This window comes from Aspergillus puulaauensis, chromosome 3, assembly GCF_016861865.1.
Source record: "Aspergillus puulaauensis MK2 DNA, chromosome 3, nearly complete sequence".
Classification (NCBI taxonomy): domain Eukaryota; kingdom Fungi; phylum Ascomycota; class Eurotiomycetes; order Eurotiales; family Aspergillaceae; genus Aspergillus; species Aspergillus puulaauensis.
In genome coordinates, this window is record NC_054859.1 from 157,875 (window position 1) to 181,846 (window position 23,972).

Here is a 23,972-nt window from a genome sequence, read left to right on the forward strand (position 1 = left end):
ATTGAGGATTTGCCCTGGATGAAGGACTTCCGTCCTGCCGGCAAGGGTCGTGTATACAAGTCGGGGGATTTGGTGCAGTACAACCCAGACGACACATTCCGATTCATCGGGCGAAAAGACACCCAGGTCAAACTGCGAGGCCAACGCATTGAGCTCGGTGAAGTCGAGTTTCGACTTCGCCAGTGTCTGCCGGCGGTCCACAATGTCGTGGCCGAAGTAATAACTCCCTCTGGCTCCAATGCAAACGCTGTGCTGGTGGCTTTCGTCCATCTGGCGATGACCAGTGACGGTAGCAAGACCTTATTTTTGGCTCCCACCGAGGAGCTCCGTGCCATCTCTTTGGCCGCCCAAACGGAGCTCAGAGGCATGGTCCCAGGGTATATGGTGCCTGGGCTCTTCATCCCCCTGGGCCACATCCCAAGAACGACATCCGGCAAGATAGATCGGCGACAGCTTCGAGACCGAGCATCGTCGCTGCCCCGGACGGAGTTTGATCTCTTCATGGCTACGCGTGGTCCAACGGAAAAGCCATTCGCTGAACTAGAAAAAAGATTGCAGGCTATCCTTGTCTCTGTCACTGATCTGAGCATCGACGAAATGGGTGTCAAAAACAACATCTTTCATCTCGGGGCCGACTCCATCACGGCCATGAAGATGGTGACGGCCGCACGCAAACGAGGCATCTCGATATCCGTCGCTGATATTTTCAGCCATCCCACGATACACGACCTAGCAGAATTCCACAACACGCGCATTCCTCAACACCGCGCTGTGTCCAGCGGGTCCAATGTGTCCAGCGTGGTTCCAGGCTCCGTCTTTGGCTTCACCAACCAGGGCAGCTTTATTCAAAGCATCGACTGCGCTGACCTCCCATTCAACACTCAGGATATCTACGACGCACTTCCTGCATCGCAAGGCCAAGAGGATCAACTCATTCGTGGAACTTTCTATTTCATGCTCGACTTTGATCGCCCCATTGACTGCGATCGCCTCGAAAAGGCGTGCGGTGGCCTCGTTCAGCGCCATACCATCTTCCGCACTGTCTTCATCCCTACCAAGGTAGGATTGCTCAGGTCGTTCTTCGCCGTTTGCATGCACCCATTGAAATCGTCAAGTCGGACGACTGTTTGGTGCCCTTACGGAATCCCTCTGCCAGAAAGACTCGCGCGAGGCACCGATGCTGGGAGCCCTCATTACCCGGGTGACCTTGGTCCAGGGATCTGACGATCGAACCACACTCATTCTTCGCATTTCTCATGCCCAATATGACGGCATGTCGATCTCTATCATGTGGAGAGACTTGGTCGATCTGTATGAAGGCAGGCAACTGCCGGATCCCATCGAATACTCGACCCACGTTCAGAAGTGGCTGGCGGCTGGGACTTCCCAAGCATATGAATTCTGGTGGGCCCTTCTAGACGCATCCAGCATGACCTATATCACGGATAAGCACCTAGCAGAAAAGGACGCGTCGCTCAGCTCCCTGGTTTACATTGAATCTACAATCGCTCTCCCCGATCCGCCTCACGGCATTACGATGGCGACTCTCATCAAAGCAGCATGGTCCTTGGTTCTGACCGAATTGACAGGTGATAGAGATGTTGTCTTTGGTCAAACCACCAGTGGACGATCATCCACCAATTCCGACGCAGAAAACCTGGTCGGATTGTGTATCAACGCCATCCCCGTCCGAGTCCAGTACAACCCCGACTGGACCCTCCTTGACCTGCTGCGCCATGTTCAGAACCAACACGGCGAATCGCTCCCATTCGAGTCCGTGGAACTCCGCGACATTGTCTCCCGAAGCACTCCCTGGCCTCAAGGCACCCGGTTTGGCAGCATCGTGACTCACCAAAATATCGATGTGGACAAGCCATTCTCGCTCGGCGGCACTCAGCCTTCGATGAGGGTGTTTCACCAACATAAACCACCTTCCCATGTTTCAATCTCGACTTATCCGCGTGGACACGAACTGCTGATTGAATTGGGAGCTTCAAACCAGGTCCTGAGTGAGTCTCACGCTCGAAGAGTTGCTCAACGTCTTGGGGATTTGATCATCAGTATAGCATCCTGTCCTCATAGACACATCTCTGGGCAGATTTAGACACTTATGATTTTTCAATCTGTCTCCTTTTGTTCTTTTTTCTTTTCTTTTTTTTTTTTTTTTTTTTTGTTTTTTGTATTATATCATTCCAATAGTATTGGTAGCCTCTTATTCCTGGGGTGTACCACTAACAGTTCCGCTGAAAGTGTTGCTGCAAAGCACTACTCCCGCAGATATATATTCACTTATATTGTTCAGCACTTGAATCCTACGAAACGTCATCACCTCAACAAATAGTAATTCTATTGCAATATTGGGTTTAATGCTGGTTGTGCATGTCTACCGGGGGCCAGCTGGTAATACCCTCAATATAGGCTTATATATATCCAAGGAGAGCATTATAATTACCAAAAAATGTTCGTTTACACCAAAATACCACTGCCATTTTCCTCGCGCTATCACACTGCGCCAGCTCAAAGATGTAACGATGTGGCTTCTTGATAGCGATTTACCTTCTTGAAATTTTAATTATTAGAATCTAGTTTCGTCATCATTTGCAGGTGAGAAATGAACCCAGTTTTTCTTGGGGACCAATGTAGTATGAAAAACATGTTCTGGTAAGGTCAATTGATCTTTGTCTTTGGAAATAATACTTTCACTGGACACCCTGATCGATGACTTGGTAGGGTGTGGTACAACATCGAATTTCATGAAATTCTGTAAAATACGGACAAGCACATAAGAGACTTCTACAAGTGCAAGTTGTCCTAAAGATATCAGCCTTGTGAGCGAAGTTCGCATCTGGGCTGTAACGGAAAGAAAATTGACTTACTGCCCAGACAAGAACGATGGCCTCCGTTGAAGGGAATATATGTCCACTCCCCGGCCTTATAGCCTACCCAGCGTTGTGGGCGGAATTCAGCAGCATCTGAGCCCCATAAATCTACCCTTCGATGTAGAGCATATGAGCTGAATGCAACAGTCTGCCCTTTTGTAACAATATGGGAGACTCTGCGTCACGGCCACCACCAGAGGGCAAGGTACAACTCTCCTTAGCCACTCTCAAGCTGATTGGTACGGGGGGATATAGCCGCAGCACCTCATGGATTACGTTCTGCAAAGGTTCAAATGCCATCAGACTTTTGGCGCTCATTTCTTCGGTTAGATCTTTTCCAAAGCGTTCGAGTATCGACTGACGCAATGATATCGTAATTTCCTCTCTCTGGGCCAAAAGTAGGATAGTAAAGCATAGCAGACTGGCGGTACTATCAGTTCCAGCAATGATGACAGCCAGTGCTTCTTTGGCAATATCTTTAGTCTTCCTGCCGGTAATAGCTTGGGTATATGTGGAAGACAGCCAATTTGTTTGTTTCCCGTTGCGGCTTTGGCTTTTGTCTGAAGAAACCGAAAGTTCGCTTAATCCTTTGGATATGATGGGAAGAATATATTGCTGAGCCGCTTCACAGGCAGTGTGGAAGTTTCTGTGAGCGAAAGGCCTTGCTAAGAAGCCCAAACTTCGCATACATGCACCAGCCATCCCAATATCACATGCGTGGTAGAATGACATATTATGAGAGGCACCGGGAAACACATCAGCTGTGGGAAACGCGCCCCCGGTCAGGATTCGTGTAACAGTGTTCGCTGTCAGGTCCCTAAATGCGCCTTTGACCTCGATGGAAGCCTGGCTTGTATTTGGACCGCTATTGCTGGTTCTGATGGTTTCAAAGAGCTTCTGGACGCCTTCTTCGACCAGTGGCAACTTTTCGTCCAGGTGGAGGTTTAGAAAGGGCCTCAGATCTTTACGGGCAAGACGCCATTCCTTCCCATCGGTTATAAAAACTGACGAAGGCCCGAAAAGAGGCTTAAAAGCGTCTCTTCGTACTTGCCCAATCTCAAAATCATCGAAGTTGCCCAGAAATAGTGCCTTGATATTGACAGGCTCCGCAGTGAAAATAAAGCGAGTGCCTAGCAAGTTGCAATCGTGCGTAGGGCCATGTTGATCAAATTGAGGGATCAAAACATTTTCCAGATAGGTCCTTTGATATTGAAACATTTTTCTTAGATGTTTGAGCCCAAAGAAACCCTGATCCTTTATTGAGGCAGGCTTTGCGACGAAAGGTCGATCATTGGAAGCTGCACGCCCGAAAATACTTCGAGCCAAGTTGAATAAACAAAAGAGTAACCAGAGAAAGATTAAAAAATAAAAAAGCATCAGCTCAATCATTTCGTATCTGAAGCTTCAAGGAGCGCGATTTCAACCAGTTAGCTCTTCATCCTACCTTTTGGGAATCTCTTCTTATATTTCCTGACATCCCGCCCCTCATCATAGAAGAAACAGCGGCGTATCCACACAATGTATCCCTCGTTATATTTCCTTCAGGCGTTTTGGTCAGCCGAGTCAATCATGATTCATACCAGCAAGGGTAGATGATTCCATGCATTTACAATGCATCCCTTGTTATATTCCTTCAGGGTGCTGTGCTTTGGTGAGCCGACTTGATCATAATTCATACCAAGTAAAGATTAATATGCGGTCTGTAATATGCTGCTAGCACACTGTTTTTTTCCTTGAATAAAATACTCCGATGCAGGGTGCAGTAAAGATAAGGTAGCCCTTGCATATAAAACAATACAGACCTGTGTACCACTGATCAACAAGAACAGCATTCTTCGGCTTCTCAAATGCCGCAGTGGTGTTTATCCCGTACTTTAATAGCCATTAAAGGCAAGGATTGTCGTGAAGATCTATGCTATTATGCTGGATTTAGGGGATGGTTGAACATATGACCTGGGATACATATGCTAGATGCAGGTTGTACCTTAAACCGCATTTAGAAGCATCAAGGCGCATTGAGATTTATGTGCTCGATGATGCCATCAAGTATTTAACCGGATGGCCCATTCAAACATCGTTCTTCATCTCAGCTAGATAGATCCGCTCATATTTCTTCCAAGCATTTGCGTAATGCCTCTTCTTTATACTTTGATACCACCAGCAGCTACTGGGCTAGCCCTATCCATACCTTCCCCTTTTTTATCGAATGGGAAATTTCGGGGAGCCCTTGTGCTTGCAGTGGCCCTAACCTCCATCACTGTTATTGTTCTGATACTACACGAAAGTCTGGCATTGACCTACGCTTCGGGCTTTTTTTCTATGTGGTATGTTATTTGGACTGCAACATTATTCCTGGTATATAACCCCTGCAAACTTTGTCGAGTTCGCCAGGAAGTACCACGAATAAGAAATAAACCGTGTCCAGTCGACGCTACAGAAGGCAGCCCCGGCTATGAATACTTTCCGGATCGATTCAGTTGGGTGAAACTCTCCTGGATTCTTGGATTACTGTTTGATTTTCGTGAGGTCGATATCCAATATCGGCCAAAACAGCATTATTCACCAAATTCAACCTTGAATTATTACAATGCCCTGCCCCGCAAGCTTTGGGTTGGAGGTCACGCATGGCATTTCACCGAGAGGAATTTCTTCCTGGTGGATCGGACTCTAAAACTTCTGTATGCCTATATTTGGCTTGATCTATGCCACACAACTCTTTTCGACAGCGCACTTTTCATCAAAGAGGACCAGATACGATCCTTGAGTGCTCTCACTCCAAAGAGCTTCACTATGGACTATCCATTTCTGCGAGGGTCCTTGTGTCTCTCCATGGTATACGTTATCATGGAAATGGCCCATTGTACCTATGCTGTAATTGCTGTGGGCGTGATATCTGAAAAATGGCTAGGCACCAGGGGGAATTATCATCAGTACCCCCCACTGTGGGGCTCAATGACAGCAGTTTTCACCACCGGAATCCAAGGTATGTTCCGAAAACTTCCCATTTCGAGAGACGTAGCCTTTTAACTAGCCTGGGGCTTGCAGGATTTTGGGGGTCTTTCTGGCACACTCTTTTCAGGGACGGGCTCCTATCCTGTGCAAAGGCTCTGGTGCCTTCCGCTTCACTCCCTCACCAAGGCGCTCAGATACTGCGTATGATGGTGGTTTTTATTCTTTCCGGTTTGATCCATGCGGCAGGATCCTATGCAGCTTCAAGAGATCTCAATGTTGCCCTGCGAACGATCCTCTTTTTCTGCGCTCAGCCAGTCGGTATCATGTTGCAGCGATCAATTACACGGCTTGCAATGCGATTCATAAATCGAAAACACAAACTAGCTGCCACTTACATGATTGTCTCGGTTTCAACTGCTGCCTGGGGTCATCTTACATTACCGCTCCTTTTTGATGATTTGATCCGCATTGGAGTAATGAGTGAGGCTCGGGTACCGTTTAGCATTTTCTCTACATTTGGAATAAATGGTATTCAACAGTGATGTCTTTGGCGTGGCATCGGTTGGGGGGTCAGTCCTAGCTACAGACGAGGTGACAAACTTGGTCTACAGCTCTGGGAAATTCGAATGAACTGAAATGAGGAAGGGTCTCTAATAAATCAGCCCACTCCTTTCTTGAAGGTTTCCAATTCGCGATACCCAGTCCTCCTCGAGCACTCATCTGATCATGTTTTGCTTCTTCTTGCCTGGCGGCGCCCGGGTTCGTCGATAAAATATTTAGAATATACAAAAGTTTAATATCCTACCTGTTATAATATTTAGGTTTTAGGAACAAGCCAACGTCCTGTGTAGTCTGCTCTCTTTCAAATTGAAAACTGTGGTTATTGCGGCTAAAAGCAGACTTTATCATCAGATGGCTCCCATGATATAGAGTATGGCCGGGTGCCACGCATCTAAGTATCTATTCTCGATCCATCTTATGTACACTATGCATTCTCAAGAAACTCTTCCTTCGCTTTTCCATCGTACAAGTTCGAGCCCTGGATGTCACGGCGGAGCTGGACCTCCTCCTCACGCAACTGCCCCATGACCCGGCCATGCGCCTGCCAGGTGGGCTTTATCTCAAACAGTCGGTCCATCAGTTCCAACGGGACACCCTTAGTCTCCGGGATGAGAAAAAACACAAAGATAATGGAGAAGAGCATCAAGCTCGCGAAGAAGAAATAGACGCCGTACTGCATTTGCGCAAACATCTGTGGCGTGAACCGCGAGATGAGGAAGTTCCACAGCCAGTTGCTGGATGAGGCGACACTCTGTGCTAGAGAGCGCATGTTGGGATCGAACATTTCGGAATTCAAAACCCATGGTGTACCATTCCAAGTGGGAGAAAAGGTGGCCGTGTAGATATAGAAGAAAACAATTGCCATAATACCGGCGCTGTCCAGCTCGGTGCTGGGGTTGTTCTCGGGGTCTTTGATCTTGGTGTATGCGCCGATAATCCACATGCAGATGGAGCCGCCAATGCCGCCTGCAATAAGCAGCTTGCGGCGACCCACCTGGTCAATAAGGACCAGCAGCCAGAGGAAAGTCACAGCAGTCTTGACGACACCGAAAATGCCGGACATCATCTGGTTCAGGGAGCCAGTGATTCCGAGGCTTCTGAAAACAGTGGGACTGTAGTAGTTAATGGCATTTATACCAGAGCAGTTCTGCCAGAAGAAGAGTATAAATCCCAAGAACAGCCGCCACATAACCCTTGGTTTGGTAGCGGCCGCCTGGAAAGGTTTCCAAAAGCCAGTACCAATCTCAGCGTTTTGCGCCTCCAGAGCCTGGTCAATGGCAATGATCTCCTCAATCATATAAACTTCGGTCTCAGGGAGCTGGCGGATCCAGCACAGGTTCTTAATGGCTTCCTCGCGGCGCCCGCGGCCAAATAGCCAGCGGGGAGATTCCCTGATGAACAAGACACCGACCAGGAGGAGCCCAGAGGGGATCAGCTGGACGGCAAATGGAATGATCCATTGTTTCTGGCTTTCCGGGAGCGTTTCCGAAACGCCGAACTGCAGGCATGTCAGTGTTTGCGTGTCTTCATCCACGATCAGGGCTGATGCATACATTGATCCAGAACCCAACCAATCCACCAATTTGCCATCCCAACTCATAGATGCCGACCAACCGGCCGCGAATTGCCGGGGGCGATAACTCGGAAATATAAATCGGGGTTAAATTCGAGCCAGATCCCACGCCCACGCCGGCCAGCACACGCCCGGCATACATTATCCCCAAGCCACGACTCCCATTTGCCCCTAGCATCAAGCCAGAACCGAGAGTAAAGATGATTGCAGTGACAAAGAGGCCCCATTTTCGACCACAGTAAAAGCCAATGGGGTAGGCAAATAGGGCACCAAAGAAGGCCCCGACCTGGTAGAGGGAGACAATGTTGGCCTTGACAAGGTTCTGTTTACCTTCAGACCATTCCCCAAAATGAAACTCATCGCGGAAAGAATTTAATTCGACGGTCTGGCCAATGAACGCGCTGTCATAGCCAATCATGCACGAGGCACAGGAAGCAACCGTTGCAAGCAGATAAACACGCCAGTTGTAGACCTGGGGCGGTGTCGGCCGGTCCTCGACGAGAGCGAGAAGAGTCATTTTGGATGGCTTTGACCAGTTTGACTGGCACATAGCCAGATGGACCGGGATACCATATATATTGAAAGCCAAGAAAGGGCTTTTGGCGCACTTGTGGGCGCGTCTTGACCCCATACGGTCACTTGTTTTGGGGACCGGGGCCCCGGTATCCACACCCCGGATTTGCATCTCGTCACCACGCGGAGTTGGGGTGAAGCTGGGCGCAGTACCAAAAGTCTCGACCATTACTGCCTGGTGCACTTGGTCTCTTCTAGAAGATATTGCATACAATCATAGAACGTAATACAACCTTCCTATTGGGATCAGTCATACATTGTGTCAAAACAAGAAGCCATGCTTACTAGTGAACTACCGAAAGTGGAGTTATGTACTTTAAAATTATACTCCCTGTTCCAAGAGAGCCCTATGGATGAATGGTCCCAGGATCCATACCATAGTCCGTATTCCAGATAAAGGATTCAGCGTCCATATCTTCAGCGCCATCTGGCCCCTGATTCCCCATTGAAGATACCAATGCCACTACATCCAAAGGAATATCATCAATATGCCAGGACATGGGATCAAAAAAGTCTATTGCCGGCGTGGTCTGGAATGCCAAGTCCATCGGACGGTTCTGTTCTGGTTCGGGGTCTGGATTTGGGCCGTCAATAGTAGGAGAATGTGACACCGAAGCAAAGGAAACTACGGAGTTAAGGGCTCTAAGTGCTCGCTTCGCTGTGTCGAGACATTTAGAGAATTGTTCGAGCAACTGATACGCGAGTTGGAAAGACTTGATGCTGACTTCACGTTGTTCGTGTGTAGGCGTCGCCCGCATCGCAAGGATGAGGTGGTAGATACATTCCAGCAACGCCGTGCTGAAGAAAAAGCCACAGGGGATGATGCTGGGACATGAATCTGTGAATGCTGCAATGGCATCCACAGTCTCAGCGGCAAGGGAGATACAAAGTCTGCTGCATCTGGTGTCCTTTCGCTTCTGGATTGGATTCTGTCGAATGGTCAGGCGTAGAAGGTTCAGTCTCTGGCCACGTATTAGTTTCATCTACTGTAAACTGAGATAGGAGAGGCGTACTATGTAGATCGCAAACCGGCGACGGATAAGAGGCTCTGGCTCTCGCTCAGCCAAGTACACTCGGTCGAGGAGCTCTGTTTCCCATGCCAGCTCGTCTGGCAGATCTCGTTGGACGACCAGGATGCGCGTGTCCATGACCTCAACTTCCTTCCAGTCTATCGGCTTTGGAGCGGTAGCAGCAAAGAATGTATCCCAAATCAGGGACCATAGTTTGCCCAGGTCTACCAACACCTGCATGTAGCGATCAGTTGCGGTACTCGAGGACTGCGAAAAGTCCGAGACTGCGACTTCAATATCACGAATCAGATACGGGCTCCCTGTCCGTTGAGAGATCTTCCGATCGAGGAAATATATCGTCCACCACAGCCTCTTGCGATTGCAAATCTCTGGCTCGGGCAAAATATCCCAAACCCGCTCCTCATTAAGCCGCGCCCGCATGGCAAGCTGTGCTGCGGTAGAGATAGCCTGTGATGCGTCATGGAGTAGCTCAGACTGCATCAGGTACTCCGAGCTTAGGGCGTGATACTGAATGAGGTGGACGTCGATGTGCTTGAGCGACGAGCATTGTTGCATCAGCTTGCGCCCCCGAAGGAACAAGGACCACCCACGGCGGATTTCATGCGAGAGGCTCCCAGATACACAGAAGCATTCGGCAACAGCAAGCATGTTACAAAGAAGGGCAATAATAAAGCAGTCTTCAAATTTGACATCAATGATATTTTGGCTGTCCGAGTGTCCCAGGCGGTGCAGTGTCGTCTGGATCTTCGCCTGCGTTCCATAACGCTCAATGAATGGAAAGAACGAATCTAAATCACGGAAGTAGACATTCAACAGCCAGTCTAGCCTTGAAGGTCGAGGAAGCTCCACCGAGAATACCCGGTCCTGGAGGCTGTTTCGCCTGGACGGAGGGCTTGTCACTTCCCTTGCCTGTGGATGGACGAGCTCGCGGAGGCATAAGAGCTGGGATGACAGCGACACACTTTGAGGCCGACGATCCTGGACGTCGTATGCGTCGGTCTCGTCATCATCCCAGTCTGGGGATGAATGGTTACTATTGGCCGCACTGAGCAGGCCAGGTTTTCTGTTATTACCAACTATCAGATTCGCGCACACACGGTTCGACGGGTTTAGGAAAGGCGAAGATACCGGAAGAGAAGAGTAATTCCATCGGCATCAGGACTATTTGACTCCTGACCTGCACTGGATTCATGTATTTGCATTGGTATCGTGTTTCGTCGGGTTGCACTTAGGTGTACATCAGTAACTGCCCAGCGCGCGGTAGGTTACAAGCCAAGCGCACCTCCCATTTGAATGTCTCCTTTTTGTCCCTTGCTTCCGACCTCTTCGACCCTGGGGCGTATATATACAGTCCTGGCCCCGGACCAGGCAATTGCGGCAGATCTTCTCCCCGGAGCACTGCACTGTTAGAACAAGCCAAGGGGGAATATGGTGGATTCGCACCTTGACCTTGCGGCGCTGGCAGTCCTGGCTGGCCTATTGTCAGTATTGGATTGACAGTACGTTCCAGGACATCTCAAATAGAAATACCATGCTCGTCCGATATACTTTAGCCGTTTTCCCTCTGCTGTCCGCGAACTGGTATCAACTTGCGGGTCTGCCGGACCACCAGGAGAACAATGGACTCCCTCTAAAGGGTGGATTGGGCTTCGCTCGACTGATAGTTCCATTATCAAGGAATTAACAAGAGTCTGTGATTGTACACAGCACATCGAGTGAGGAAGAGGAACGCGCCCCAACGCCACAGTGCGGGGCCCGGTCTATAAATGCTGCCAAAAATGCACCGGTGTGGGGAAGCAAAGTCCCCTTTACCGGAGGCCCCGGAATGGTATGGGTTTATTTATTTAATTGGTATAATTACATGAAACGACCACCAGTACACTCGATGCAAGTGCCTGTCACATACGAAGACAGCGAACTGGCCAGGAAGAGCATCACCCGCGCAGCCTCGTCCGCCGACCCAGGGCGACCCAGTGGGATATCAGAAACGTCTCGCCACTTCTTTGCATTTTCAGGGATCCCAAGTCTGATCGACTGGCCTCCTAGTGACATCGCCTCCGACTCGGTGGGCGGGCGCGTAATCCGCGTATCAATCCAGCCATAAGCCACAGCGTTGGCCCGCACATTGTATCTGTAGGACATAACAGTCAGTATCACCATAAGACCGGATACCAATAAGTTCACTTACCGGCCCCATTCGGATGCAATGGTCTTTGTGAGCCCAACGACTCCAGCCTTAGCTGTTGCGTAGTTTATCTGGCCCATCGATCCATGCAATCCAGACGTGGAGGACACATTGACCACGGCCTTTGGCATATCCCTGTTGGCCGGGTCCATCCAATGCCCTGATAACGCTCGCGTCATCCGGAAGGGTACGTAATTGTGGATCTTCATGATGATATCGAACTTGTCCTCGCCCATCTTGTGGATTGCACTATCGTGGCAGAATCCTTCCAAGGCGTTACAACTGACTCCGCTAACTATTGGGTTGAAGACATACCAGCGTTGTTTATGAGACAGTTGATCTTGCCCCAGCGCCGCAACACACTGTCCACCAACTGGGACGGAAACTCTTCATCGAGGGCGTTGCCGGGAAAGCTTTCTGCTTCCCCCTGGAACGCACGGATCTCGTTTGCCACATCTTCTGCCTTGTCTTTATCCAAGTCACTGATGGCAATCTTGGCTCCTTTCTGGGCTAACAGTATGGCTGCAGCTTTTCCGATACCTGCAGGAGAGCATTAGTATACGCAAGGAATAAACTCATTAGAAAACGGCGCACCTTGAGCGCCACCAGTGATGATAACGACCTGGCCATCTATGCGACTGGGATCTGTGGCTGGATCACTGGGTTCCAGATGTTGATGGATTTGGCGCAGTCGTTCGCTCATGGTGAGTAAAACGATGAACACTAAATATCAGCAAAGGCTTGTAAAGAATATATTCAATCCAATATGTACTCACAGCTCATATAATGGTCATGATCCGATATTCTCGTCAGTATTCCCGTCAATGTTCCGAGGTTGGGCTTTCGTTCGGAATTTTGACTTGGCCTAATATTCCGAACATCGGGACTTTCCAGATTCCTATAGCTGCTTGGCTCTACTATTTATACTTACCGTTGTCTATGCTGGATTAAAGCACATGCCTCCTTACATCCTTTCACTATCTACATGCCTTCAGCTCTCACCTCCGAAATCCCCGGTGCGGATCCCGCATGGCACCGACAGGACGACCACCCATTCTATAAACCCAGTCACTACCGACTTCAACGTTTTGTCCGCGAGTACGTGGACAAATACATCGCTCCTAATGTCGAGGAATGGGAGAGAGCCGGTGAAATTCCCGTGGAGGTACGAATCCCAGTTTAGCGCACGCCCCATGGCCTGGGAACTCACAGTCTGCAGGCATTCAAGAGACATGCCTCGCTAGGGTTTCTCGCCGCATCGGCATTTCCACTTCCTAAGGACAATATTTCTGGCGTTACACTTCCCGCCGGTTTGAGCATGGACGGTGAGAGCTCCACCATATACGACAACAGATATAAATACTAACCAACATATCTAGAATGGGATGAGTTTCACGATGCCATCGTAAGTGGTCGCTCACTACATCCACGTACCAGTCTCTGACAAAACCAGATCATCGACGAAATGGCCCGCTGTGGCTGCCTGGGCACAGTATGGGGCATAAACGGCGGTGCAAGTGTCGGCGGACCACCGATCGACCGGTATGGAACGCCAGAGCAGAAGCAGAAGTACCTGGCGCCTCTGGTACGAGGCGAGCAGAGACATTGCCTGTGTGTTACTGAGCCAGCCAGTATGTTCGCACCCAGCACGTCTACCCTAGCTATCAATATCACCCTAACTAAGCGCTGCTAGTCGGGTCCGACGTTGCTGGGCTTACCACGACAGCGACCAAGTCCGCGGACGGAAAGTCCTACATTCTCAACGGGGAAAAGAAATGGGTAACTCAGGGCCGGTGGGCAGACGTTGGACTCATGGCAGCTCGAACGGGCCCGCCGACTGCAAAGGGCATCTCGGTTTTTATTGTCCCCCTGAACACGAAGGGGATTTCCAGGCGCAAGATGGAGAACTCGGGTGTGAGCTCTAGTGGTAAGCCAGCGCTGTGTATACTGTAACATCCCCGAGTCACTAATTATGAACTGTCAATAGGGTCCACCTTCATGGAACTAGACGAAGTCGTCGTCCCGGCAGAGAACATGCTCGGAGGCGAAAACCAGGGGTTTGAAATCATCATGTCTAGTATGAATACCGCCCCGTCACTATCAGGAAGTGTACCGTACGCTAACAAGGCACTTTGAAGCCTTCGCTCACGAACGCCTCTGGGTGGGAATAACAGCGCTCCGTCTTTCGCGCGTGGCATACGAAGACGCCTACCGCCACGCCCTTAAACGCAAGACATTCGGAAAGCCCCTATTCGAGAACCAGGTCATCCGGCAGAAGTTCTCTAAAATGGCGAACCGACTCGAACCAACCCAGGCGTACATGGAACAGCTGGTCTTCCGGTCTGTGCGCATGCCCGGGCTGCAGTTCTCCCCGCTGGCGGCTATGCTTAAGGTCCAGGCTGCGCATCATTTGGAGAAAGTGTCCAGGGAAACGCAGCAGGTTTTCGGGGGACTAGGGTATTCGAGGGGTGGACAGGGATGGCGTGTTGAGCAGATCAGCCGGGATGTGAGGGTCCTTGTAGTGAGCGGTGGGAGTGAGGAGATTCTGTTGGATATGATTGCGAAGCAGCAGAAGCGGTTGGCAAACTTGTAATTAACTTAGTCATTTTATTCAATTTTAAATACATCATAACTGCGATGCCCGTGGCTGCAGCCGGCGGACAACCATATCAACCGCTTGTTTGGCCTCTCGTCCACCTCTCCAGAAAGCAGGCAACGCCATTGCAGCTGCGACAAGTCTCCGTAGACCAGCGATACCACGCGCTGCATGCTCTGGTGGAACGTGGCCCCCAGGCTGGTTCAAAGAATTGTTAAACACTTCCAATGAAATTGGCCCTTTGTACCCAGTTGCAAGAACCGCCGCAGCAACCAATTCCACGGGCATATATCCACCACGACTCTGCTCCATCGGAAACAAACGATGCCCTCGCGACCAGGGTAAGAGGGCCGGCGTATCCGGCTCCGTCGGACAGATAACCGCAGGGTCCACGAGCTCCGCATCACCGCACTGAAAGAAGAAGATGCGATCACCCGGAACGGTCGCAGCCAGAGACGCAAGCGATCCCGTAAGAACGTCGATCGATTCTTCGAGTGTCGAGAAAAACCGCCCATGACCAGCCGGGTTATGAGGATGCGCGAATTCCACCGCAAGCACGTTGAACGCATCGACGATAAGACCAACGTTTGGCCGGTTCGCGAACCGCACTGCCTCCCACGACGACGACCAGGTATTCCTCGCTGCCCATGACAGACCCTCATACCCGATTTTCAGCATTGGACCCCCGTCAGCTCTTGCATACGCCGCCGCCATATCGCCCAGCTCAGCCAGATCCCTTGCGACCGTCTGCAGATCCGAAGTGACACCGCTGTCGGTACGGATGCTGGCGCACATAAACACAAGATCCGTATCGAACGCACGCATAAACGGGAACCGCTTTGCCACGAGGTCAAGTGTTTCGCGGCGTTCTTCAGGATCCTTGACGCCCTCGATCTTGCGCAGTGGCTGGGTACAAGCGATGCGCATCCCGAGGGACTTGACGAGGCCGCCAAGTTGCCGGGCGACTTGTAGATTGATAGCGGTAGGCTCCCATAGCTGGTCGCCAGGAAGACCGTGTTCTTCGAGATACGCTGCCCAGCACTCGTCAAAGAGGTCGATCCATTTGTAGCCGGTCTTCGCGGCTGCTTCCAGACGCGGTTGTAGGCGGTGCTCCCTCCAGTTGCCGAGTGAGAGGGTGGCGATACCAAACTCGCTGGGAACCGCCGATAATGACTGTTTTGACATATTGTGGGATAGTTTAGGTGTGTAGAGTGCAGTGATGTGTGCGGCGTTAGATATTAGATACGTATTAGATATCCGGGGAAGCGTTTAGCCAGACCCCGCGTACCGGCCGGTCTCTATTTTAATGCACCGGTTGCTGACCCACCGGATAAAGACATCACTTAGTAAATGCACTGCATTCTGTCATATTGAAAAAGCTATGTTCTAAAGCAAATCCCCAAACCCAGGCCCAAATATCTCGCGGAAGAAGTCTGCAAACCCATCACCCGCGACACCAGCCTGGTCGGATATTGCTGGCGTCAAAAATGGGTCCCAGTTCGAGACAAGCGGGTTTCCCTGGCTCATCTCGGACGCCGCAGGTTGCCATTCAGTCGGTCTACGGCGAGCAGCATAATTCTGCGTCTGTGATGCCGGCGGCTCCGCGCTGGGACCAACGGCTCTGGCACGCAGGATCATCATGAGATGTTGGCCCAAGAGGGCCGCAATGCCGAATCGATGTGCCGGCGTTGTGCCGGCGCGCTGCAGCTGCAGGGCGACCTGGCTTAACAGAGAAAGGAGTTCGACATCACTGCCTGCCCGGGACCCATACAAGGCAGGGAATATTTTCAGAGTCAGAACAGCAGCGTAGGATATCATAGCCCATGTAGGAGCCAGCATGCAGTACAGCGGCTCTCCTACAGTGGCTAAATCTCGGACGGCCGTCTCGCAGCAGTTGACCGCACTTTCGAAGCAGTCTTGTCGGATGGCATCCAGGTTCTCTGCGCCGGAAACCGAGTCGCTTAATGCTAGTGACAGGGTCCAGAGACGTCCGTGGTCGTACACATAGTGCAGAAACGTCATAGAGACTTGTTCCGGGGATGAAGCGGACGCGATATCCGCTGGCTTGGAGAGCCACGTATTGCACCAGTCATACAGTGAAGTATCAACCAGGTCTCGGACCCAGTGAGGGTCGGATTGTGCAAACTGTGCTCGATGTTTCAGCTCCGTCTGCAGCGACGCCAGAACTTGGCGCAGGATGATAAATGCACTTGTATATTTATCCGTCATGTCCGCTAGTGGGTGTAGCCACCAGGCATCGACAGACCGCGTCAAGGAGGTCTCTGGAAAGCTCTGCAGCCGGCCGCGTGCCGCGCTGTTCGCCCTCTCCCACAGGAGGATCCTCAGCCAAGTTCGTTCGCGATTTCGAAGAATTCGCTCTTCGTATACACTTCTTTCTGTCCACGGCCCTTCTATGGATTGCCGGACTGCCTGTTCGGCCTGGGAGCATGGAGATGGGAAGTTCTGATACTGCTGCGACTGGGACGAACTAGAACAAGCAGTTGGGCCAGCTTCTTGGTCCATTCCCAGATCCGTCGCGACGCCGATTGCATACATTGTATACAGCCAGGAGCGCTCCTCGGCCAGGGTTTTCGCCGGCGTGGCAGATAGGAGCGAGATATAATATCCTTGGACAATCTCGACCGACTTGTATCCGCAAGTATGTACGTATCTTGACAATTTATCCCCGTGCCTTCGTAGACGCTCGCCAATCGATGCTGAGGCAGGGTCAAATTGAGCTGTCAGCGCGAGGATCCAGGTGAACAAAAGCGAAGAAAGACTGCGGACGGATTCCGGCGTGTGGAGTACTGGGTCAAGTATCCCGTTGATAGGGTGTAATCGCGCAAAATATCTAACCAGCTTAGCCTCAGCTGAAGGAAGGAAATGGGGAATATATACATCGGGAACAAGTAGTGAGCATCATCCATCGTAACAAGCCCCAGTTCAACCGGATCCAGGTCTGGACCAACGTCGCGCTGACGAACCCCCGTCCGCTTAAAGTAGTCGAGGGCCTGGTACCCAGCATCAGCGCTATCTAGCAATGTATCCAAGCCTTCGACGAGACTCGCTCGATCCAACTGCAGTCCCAGCGAAACATATCCAGGTCGGTGCAGAAGACGATGTCCCTCAGTTTCTCCCCGTTGCCGATCAGATTGCCTTCTGGATGCTGGGCTGGTCAAGGCATTCACTGACGCTGGACTCGTTTCCGTTGCTTGAGCGGCATCAGACGCGAAGGCCAGAAGCGCCAGCGGGTTACTCATCGGTTCCAGCGCCGGCTCTACCTGAACTTCGACGTCTTCCCGGTGGTCCCCCTGAATCACAGTCCCGGGAGTTCTCACTTCAGGCCCCAGAAATGGAGTCCCAGGGGCTGCCCGGGCTTCACTGGTCGCAGCAAACCTCGGAGGATCAGACGACTCATTGGTCAAGAAAGAGTCGAATGCCAGGCTCTCGTCTGTCGGCAGCGGCACATGATCATAAACCTCTTCCAGCCCATGTGAAAGGTTTGCCTTTTTCGCCTCCGCCTGCAGCTTCCGGTACGCCTTCTCGAGCCCGCGATACCGGCCCAAAGCCCCTCGCCGCCTGCCCAGTGGTCGTGATTCGGGGACTTTACACGGGCGATTAGTCCGTTTACACCGGTCGCATGGTTCGGATAGGGAATTCTTGTGTGCTTGCGGTGCAGTTCGCGTGCATTTCATCTGAATCGCCGTTAGTGGAATCCAGTGGAATTCTCGGTGGAAGGGGGAAATGGATACCTTGAGCTTCCGACAGGCCTCGCAGGCAGTCGCGGCTGCCGGCCGACCCTTTCCATGGGATGTCTCGTCACGATATGCTGGAGACGACATTTGTTGAGATGGCTTATGAGACAACATTTTGATGAGATGGTTTGAAAGACAGTGCGGATCCAGTGAAGATGCGGGGATGCTTCGGTTAGTGCCTGAGGCAACACACTACTACCCAGCTAATCCAGTGAGTTGCTCAGTATATCAAAACTTGCAGGTGCACGGTTACACTGCAGATTCGGGTCTTGCGCTGCCGCGGCAGTTGCAAATTCAAGTCCATGTAGCCACCATGCAGCCACCATGCACGCCCTGCAGTATCGTGGCAGGTCCACCCGGCGAGTTTATTTAGACACCGGCGGGTGCTCTCCGTTTACTCGTACGACCCGTATATTTATGCCGAATCCCACTCCAATATTAAACAGGATTTTACATGGTGTCTAAGTGAAGACAACTCATTTTCAGCTCGCGATGCAATCAATCAATGTCGACGTGCTAGTATGCGGCGGAGGAATGTCGGGCATGGCGTGTGCCTCGTTCGCTGCACAATCCGGAGCAAGGGTGTTGGTGGTCGAGAAGCAGAGTATGGTGGGCGGATCGTCTAACTACTCTGCGGGCATGTTGTACGTTGCATTAGCCATTATCCCCCTTGTATTTACTGACAGTTACAGCTGGGGCCCTCAGACATACGAGAAACTAAGGTCCTGGGTGCCTGACGGAGATCCAGAACTGCAACGCGCATGGTTAGACGACTACCTGTCGGCCGTGCAATGGATGCGCGAAAATCAGGTCCCTACAGCGCCTCGATTCGACGGGATCATGACAATCGGTGCAGACCCATCCTGCTGCGGTGTCAAAGTGTTATGCTAATGTGCCTGCACAGGAATCGGTTTCCCTATCAAAATCCCACACCTCCACAGCCTCCATCGAAGCCGGATCGAGTCAAGCAAGACCGGGTCGGAGATCTGGACAAACACCGCGGTCGTCCAACTTCTCCAGGAGCATTCCGGCGTGCTGGGATCTCGGATCAAGGGTGCCATCGTTCGCCGCGAATCGTCTAACGGCCAGCCAGCCTCGTACTTCACTGTCACAGCCCGGACAGTCGTACTAGCCACTGGTGGTTTCCAGGGCTCGTCTAATCTAACAGCACAATACCTAGGTCAGGGCGCGGACAGCATCTTCGTGCGATCGAACAAGGGCTCTGTGGGCAATGGTCTGAATCTGGCTGTTGGAGCTGGAGCGGCGACAAGTCGAGGCATGAATACCTATTATGGCCATCTCATGGCTGCTCCTTTGCGAGCGGAGCAGGTAGATCCAAAGGACTATCTTCCTCTTGCGCAGTATCGTGAGTCCTAACACCGAACCATTCCCTATCCATATTTTAACACGTACTTTGCCCGTCCCAGAAAGTAAATACTGCCTGCTGCTGAACGAATCCGGGCGTCGATTCGCGGACGAGACCACTGGCGATGAAATCATCAACCAGTACCTCGCAAAACAGGAGAAGCGACGCGGATTCCTGATATTCAAGTTTGTCTCCCGTAATCCTGCATTGCATATTTGCTTTCTAACACTATACACCGTGGTAGTGAGAAAACCCGCCTGCAGCACTGCATATCGGCCTTATTTCCCAACGCTGGTGATATCGATCGCCTCCAGAAGGCTCGCGAGCACGGATGCAATGTCGGAGCCGCGTCAACCCTCGGTGAGCTGGTCGAAGTACTCGCAGGATGGGGCGTCGACCGCGTCGGCGCCAAGCGAACGATTGACAACTATGACAGGGTGATCCGACAAAAGGAGCCCGGGCTAGGGCTTGATGCCCCTGTTGGTAGAGGGGGCACCCCTCCTACGCCGTTAGTAGAAGGCGAGGGTCCATTCCACGCAATTGAAGTGCAGCCATCGTAAGGGCACCTACCCTGTACTATATCGGCACCAATACTAACGACGTCCCAGAATCACGTTCACGTACGGAGGTATAAGGATCGACAGAGAGGGCCACGCCTTGACTCCGGACAGCACTCGAATTCCCGGCCTCCTGGTCGCAGGCGTCGACGCTGGTGGGTTCAGTAACTTGGGGTATGCAGGCGGACTGGCGCTCGCCTTTGTGACTGGTTTCTGGGCTGCGAAGCAGGTTGCGAGAGAATTAAAGCTCCCTCTGCCAAAGCTTCCGCCAGCGGATCCGAGGGATGCTGAGGCTATGCCGGTGAAGGGCCGACTATAAATATACAAGCAGGCTTTGAGGAATGTGAGGTTCAAAGGATCATCCAGCTCAAGGTCCAGTAAATGGCATTATCCATCATGGCCAGAGCCTTTTAAATGGCGACCCAGATTCCTGAGAGCTGAAAGCGGCCGGCGAGCTGTGCAAAACCGGAAGACTTTGCTGAAAGCACAACCAATGCTTGACCTTCTAGAAGAACAGATAGAAGTGGGTATGAATAGTATTCTAAAATTATAATGTAGTTATTGCAGAATGACCTACCATCCTTGCGATATTGCACCCTTTATCCAAGGAGTAAAATAATAATTTTCTCATCATATGCTGTGGCTCGAAGTTTCCGCATCTCTGTTGAAGTATACAGAAGAACGATCACTATATGGGAGCAGTCCGCCCATTACGATCCTATTCTACTCTCTATATCGTGCAAAATTGGCCAGGAAAGTACTCCACGCCTGTCATGCCGTCATTGATTGTTTGTCTCGCTTTCACGATCTGCATTTCTAATGTGGGGAAGTTGCGCACCTCGTCATACAAATGCTTCCCAGGACAGGATTTGCTCGAGAGGCAACCAGACTATGTACGGGCCCCATAGTAAATGGGAAGTCTAGTGTATACAGCGTGATGGTTACTGCCTGAACCCATTTGAGTCTCCTTCAGCTACGAGGCAAAGTCAGACCCGGCAGTCCTCGCGAGTTACCACTACGGATTATCACCCTATAGAAGGCTTCATTGGGCGGTTTCAATAATGAGCGTGCATTCCAAGACAAAAACGAAGAACCAGTGAAAATACCAAGTCCAATTCGAAAACATGCGACGAAAGTTACACATTCTGGACTGAAAAGAGGACAGAAAGACATTCACACCTTGCGTTTCTTTGCTGGTCGTTCTTTTCCCGGGGGATTATCCTCGATCAAAGCCTTTGCCTTGTGTACCAACTCGATCTCCTTCTCGTACTCCGGGCAATTGACCGTTCTGAACACATACGGGCAGGTTATCCCAAGGACTCGGTGTCCATCAAGCCTGCTTTTCCCCTCATGAAGCCCCGGAAAGCAGAATGGCAGTGCCTCGAAGGTATCAGACGAGCCTTCAAACCGATCACCAAGATCACCGAGGGTTTTGAATCCCAAAATCGGGACCTGCGCCTGCATATCGACAGCGGATTGGGAGATGTGCTGTAGTATCCAGACAAGGTTGCCCTCTCGTTGGTCGGTCTCCTCGGTGGGCTTCAGGAGACAGAGAAATGTTTCATTTTCCAGCAAGTTCCTCGCCAGGGCTTTGCACTTCGCGTTGCGGCGGGCTTGGATTGCCTTGCCGAAGGTGAAGTCCTTGGTCTGCCCCATTCGCGTTGAGTTGCAGAGGCGGCTCGTCACGGATCGCCAGACCTGGGAATATTCATTGGCGACTTTTAAAGTAATGTTAGCATGGACAGCAACCAAAAAGAGATAGGTGACGAACCTTGCTGGAATCTTCCGTGCAACTTGCCCAGTTTTTGTCCCAGCGGGGATACGCCATCCCAGGTCACATCCTCGTGGTTATCATCGACCTGAGCATCCTCATCAACATACCAGAATGGATTTCGAAAAAAAGGTGTCAATGACTGTTTTGTTCAGGAATGCTTCAGTCAAGGCCATGAGGAACCGGGATTGCATCTCAGGGTGAAGGCGGGCATGGATGCTATCAAAGTCTTCCTGCACAATATACCCATCCAAGGATGTAATCACCTGCTCCTTCTGCTGCTTGATTAAGGCAGTGATATCACTACCCGCCCATAGCACACTCCAATTCCATGCCTCATACAGAGTAGTTTCAAATTCTCTCGGGAAGTGTGAAGCTAGAACAATATCCCACTCCAGGAAATCCCCTTTGAGATAATCGGCAGTCCTCATGGTATTGCCAGCAAATATCTCGAGGTCCCTGACTCGAGCCTTGAGATATTTCACCTGATCCTCCAGGCTCATGTCATCGTCCCAGACGTAGTTCAAGATGCCATACTTGCCGTGTGGATCAACCTCAATCTCTTGCTCAAGGACGGCGGCGACTTGGGCGGATGCATCATCTTTCGCTTGCTGTCTCTTCCCGATTGCGAGGTTTGGCTGGGGAAAATTAGAAGCTATAAAACTGACAACGTATGAATGGTCGATCCTACCTTCTCAACCTCTGTTGCCTCAGCTCTGGGTGGCTCCATCTTTGCTTGCGGTGACGGATTCAGGGCTGTCCAAGACACAATGAAACTGGCACGTTACTTGATAAATCAAAGTGCTACTTCCTAACGTAAGTAGGGGGATCTAGCTGGAATGGGGTGCTTTGGCATACATCGGTGTGAATTGGCTGTTCTCATGTATGAGCTGCCCAGGTGTAACTTGTTTGTGCTGACCAGGGATATGGCGACGTTTTTGTTACAGATTCGATCTGTGGTAGTGGTGTAGAACTCGGGGATGGGTTCCCCTGTAAATTTAATGGAATGCTGAGGGCTTCTGTAGGTTGCCTTCTCGTACTTTTGGCTCTTTCACATCCATTCGAAGTGCCCGGCTATATAAGAAAACAAAGAACGCAGAGACAAAGAATGTACCAGAAAAGAGGACGAAGAGGACGAGTTTCTCAGCAACCCAGATTTTCATCCTACCCTGTACCCTAAGTCCACTCTTCTGGTTTTCTAGTGTGTCAGCCAATTTGGATGTACTTCTTTCGGCTGTTTGCTTGCTATCTATTCTGTCTCGTCGCTTTCTCTTCCTTTGCATCACTGGGTGCTGCCACTATATATATTGGCTTGTATGTGCTGCAATGGTAAATCACGCTCTCGTTAGGGATCTTGAGCCTACTCCCACTAGAGATACCCTATTGTAATAGATAACACTTATTACATCCACCTTAATATATCAAGGCCAAGTTTCAGTTGTCGCTGCCTCGAGGTGAGTTCCGATGGCTCGCCGGTTTTCCACGCTAGTCCGGATACAGTCGGACATCCGGGGTCCGGTTGGGATTAATAAGCAGCGTTGGCTGTTTGTCGAAAACACCACAACACCACCGAACACCATCTCATCCCACCCTTTCCACTCAATTCAACTCTGCAACAATGGCTGAACACCCGTCCTTCACTCTTTCTGCTCTCCGTAAGCTATCTTGCCCCATGTAATTTCTATGCTCATCGCTGATCATCGGACAGTTTCCGCCGGCGGCGTCGCCGGCTACTTGAAGACGCGCTCCACGCCTTCTCTAGTGGCTGGTCTTGGACTGGGCGTTTCATATGCGTTCTCTGGTAAGTATTCCTAACTTTTGTTAGTGAAAGATTCACTGACAGGATTTAGGCTACCTGCTCAAGCAAAACAAGGACTACGGCGCCGAGCTTGCCCTCGGAAACAGCCTGCTCCTGCTCGGCTCCGGAGTCGCGCGGAGCATCAAAACAAAGGCAAAGGCGCCGGTTCCACTTGGACTTGCGGCTGCTGGTCTTCTGGCGTCCTTCTACTATCAGAAGAAGGTCCGAGAGTTCCGCTACGGTGTTTAGTTATACGGCCGCTGTTCTGGCTTTATGTGTACGATTACCTTGTATCTAGTGTACCATATCTCCTCTCTAATGCTTGACTCTGTTACTTGTATCTTGGATTCCCAGCCTTTAGTTTCTTCCTCACAT

The 23,972-nt window shown here is 51.0% G+C and overlaps 10 protein-coding genes across 10 annotated transcripts; 3 read left to right on the forward strand and 7 right to left on the reverse strand.

The window, feature by feature from the left end:
• Positions 1-18: 18 nt before the first annotated feature.
• On the forward strand, positions 19-2,309 carry APUU_30062S (putative NRPS-like protein biosynthetic cluster; the record flags this gene model as incomplete). The annotated part of the gene is made up of 3 exons (XM_041701113.1): positions 19-1,059; positions 1,157-2,009; positions 2,251-2,309. 3 exons carry the CDS (start codon positions 19-21, stop codon positions 2,307-2,309), a joined length of 1,953 nt encoding a protein of 650 aa, XP_041554031.1.
• Positions 2,310-2,987: 678 nt separating this feature from the next.
• APUU_30063A (uncharacterized protein) lies at positions 2,988-4,097 on the reverse strand (the record flags this gene model as incomplete). The annotated part of the gene is made up of 1 exon (XM_041701114.1): positions 2,988-4,097. The coding sequence occupies one exon, from the start codon at positions 4,095-4,097 to the stop codon at positions 2,988-2,990; it is 1,110 nt and encodes a 369-aa protein (XP_041554032.1).
• A 2,719-nt stretch (positions 4,098-6,816) lies between these two features.
• APUU_30064A (sugar porter family MFS transporter) lies at positions 6,817-8,482 on the reverse strand (the record flags this gene model as incomplete). Its single annotated transcript, XM_041701115.1, has 2 exons — positions 6,817-7,890; positions 7,946-8,482. The coding sequence occupies 2 exons, from the start codon at positions 8,480-8,482 to the stop codon at positions 6,817-6,819; spliced, it is 1,611 nt and encodes a 536-aa protein (XP_041554033.1).
• Positions 8,483-8,885: 403 nt separating this feature from the next.
• On the reverse strand, positions 8,886-10,771 carry APUU_30065A (fungal specific transcription factor domain-containing protein; the record flags this gene model as incomplete). Its single annotated transcript, XM_041701116.1, has 3 exons — positions 8,886-9,500; positions 9,552-10,632; positions 10,698-10,771. 3 exons carry the CDS (start codon positions 10,769-10,771, stop codon positions 8,886-8,888), a joined length of 1,770 nt encoding a protein of 589 aa, XP_041554034.1.
• Positions 10,772-11,426: 655 nt separating this feature from the next.
• Positions 11,427-12,457, reverse strand: APUU_30066A (SDR family NAD(P)-dependent oxidoreductase; the record flags this gene model as incomplete). Its single annotated transcript, XM_041701117.1, has 4 exons — positions 11,427-11,700; positions 11,758-12,019; positions 12,070-12,294; positions 12,349-12,457. The coding sequence occupies 4 exons, from the start codon at positions 12,455-12,457 to the stop codon at positions 11,427-11,429; spliced, it is 870 nt and encodes a 289-aa protein (XP_041554035.1).
• A 1,923-nt stretch (positions 12,458-14,380) lies between these two features.
• Positions 14,381-15,535, reverse strand: APUU_30067A (sugar phosphate isomerase/epimerase family protein; the record flags this gene model as incomplete). The annotated part of the gene is made up of 1 exon (XM_041701119.1): positions 14,381-15,535. One exon carries the CDS (start codon positions 15,533-15,535, stop codon positions 14,381-14,383), a length of 1,155 nt encoding a protein of 384 aa, XP_041554036.1.
• Positions 15,536-15,736: 201 nt separating this feature from the next.
• Positions 15,737-18,219, reverse strand: APUU_30068A (Zn(II)2Cys6 transcription factor; the record flags this gene model as incomplete). Its single annotated transcript, XM_041701120.1, has 3 exons — positions 15,737-17,201; positions 17,249-18,045; positions 18,103-18,219. 3 exons carry the CDS (start codon positions 18,217-18,219, stop codon positions 15,737-15,739), a joined length of 2,379 nt encoding a protein of 792 aa, XP_041554037.1.
• Positions 18,220-18,597: 378 nt separating this feature from the next.
• APUU_30069S (FAD-dependent oxidoreductase) lies at positions 18,598-20,347 on the forward strand (the record flags this gene model as incomplete). The annotated part of the gene is made up of 6 exons (XM_041701121.1): positions 18,598-18,749; positions 18,798-18,955; positions 19,010-19,471; positions 19,533-19,656; positions 19,716-20,027; positions 20,080-20,347. The coding sequence occupies 6 exons, from the start codon at positions 18,598-18,600 to the stop codon at positions 20,345-20,347; spliced, it is 1,476 nt and encodes a 491-aa protein (XP_041554038.1).
• An 854-nt stretch (positions 20,348-21,201) lies between these two features.
• Positions 21,202-22,529, reverse strand: APUU_30070A (uncharacterized protein; the record flags this gene model as incomplete). Its single annotated transcript, XM_041701122.1, has 4 exons — positions 21,202-21,746; positions 21,800-21,887; positions 21,943-22,437; positions 22,491-22,529. 4 exons carry the CDS (start codon positions 22,527-22,529, stop codon positions 21,202-21,204), a joined length of 1,167 nt encoding a protein of 388 aa, XP_041554039.1.
• Positions 22,530-23,417: 888 nt separating this feature from the next.
• APUU_30071S (TMEM14 family protein) lies at positions 23,418-23,846 on the forward strand (the record flags this gene model as incomplete). Its single annotated transcript, XM_041701123.1, has 3 exons — positions 23,418-23,454; positions 23,508-23,600; positions 23,650-23,846. 3 exons carry the CDS (start codon positions 23,418-23,420, stop codon positions 23,844-23,846), a joined length of 327 nt encoding a protein of 108 aa, XP_041554040.1.
• Between the last annotated feature and the right edge of the window lie 126 nt (positions 23,847-23,972).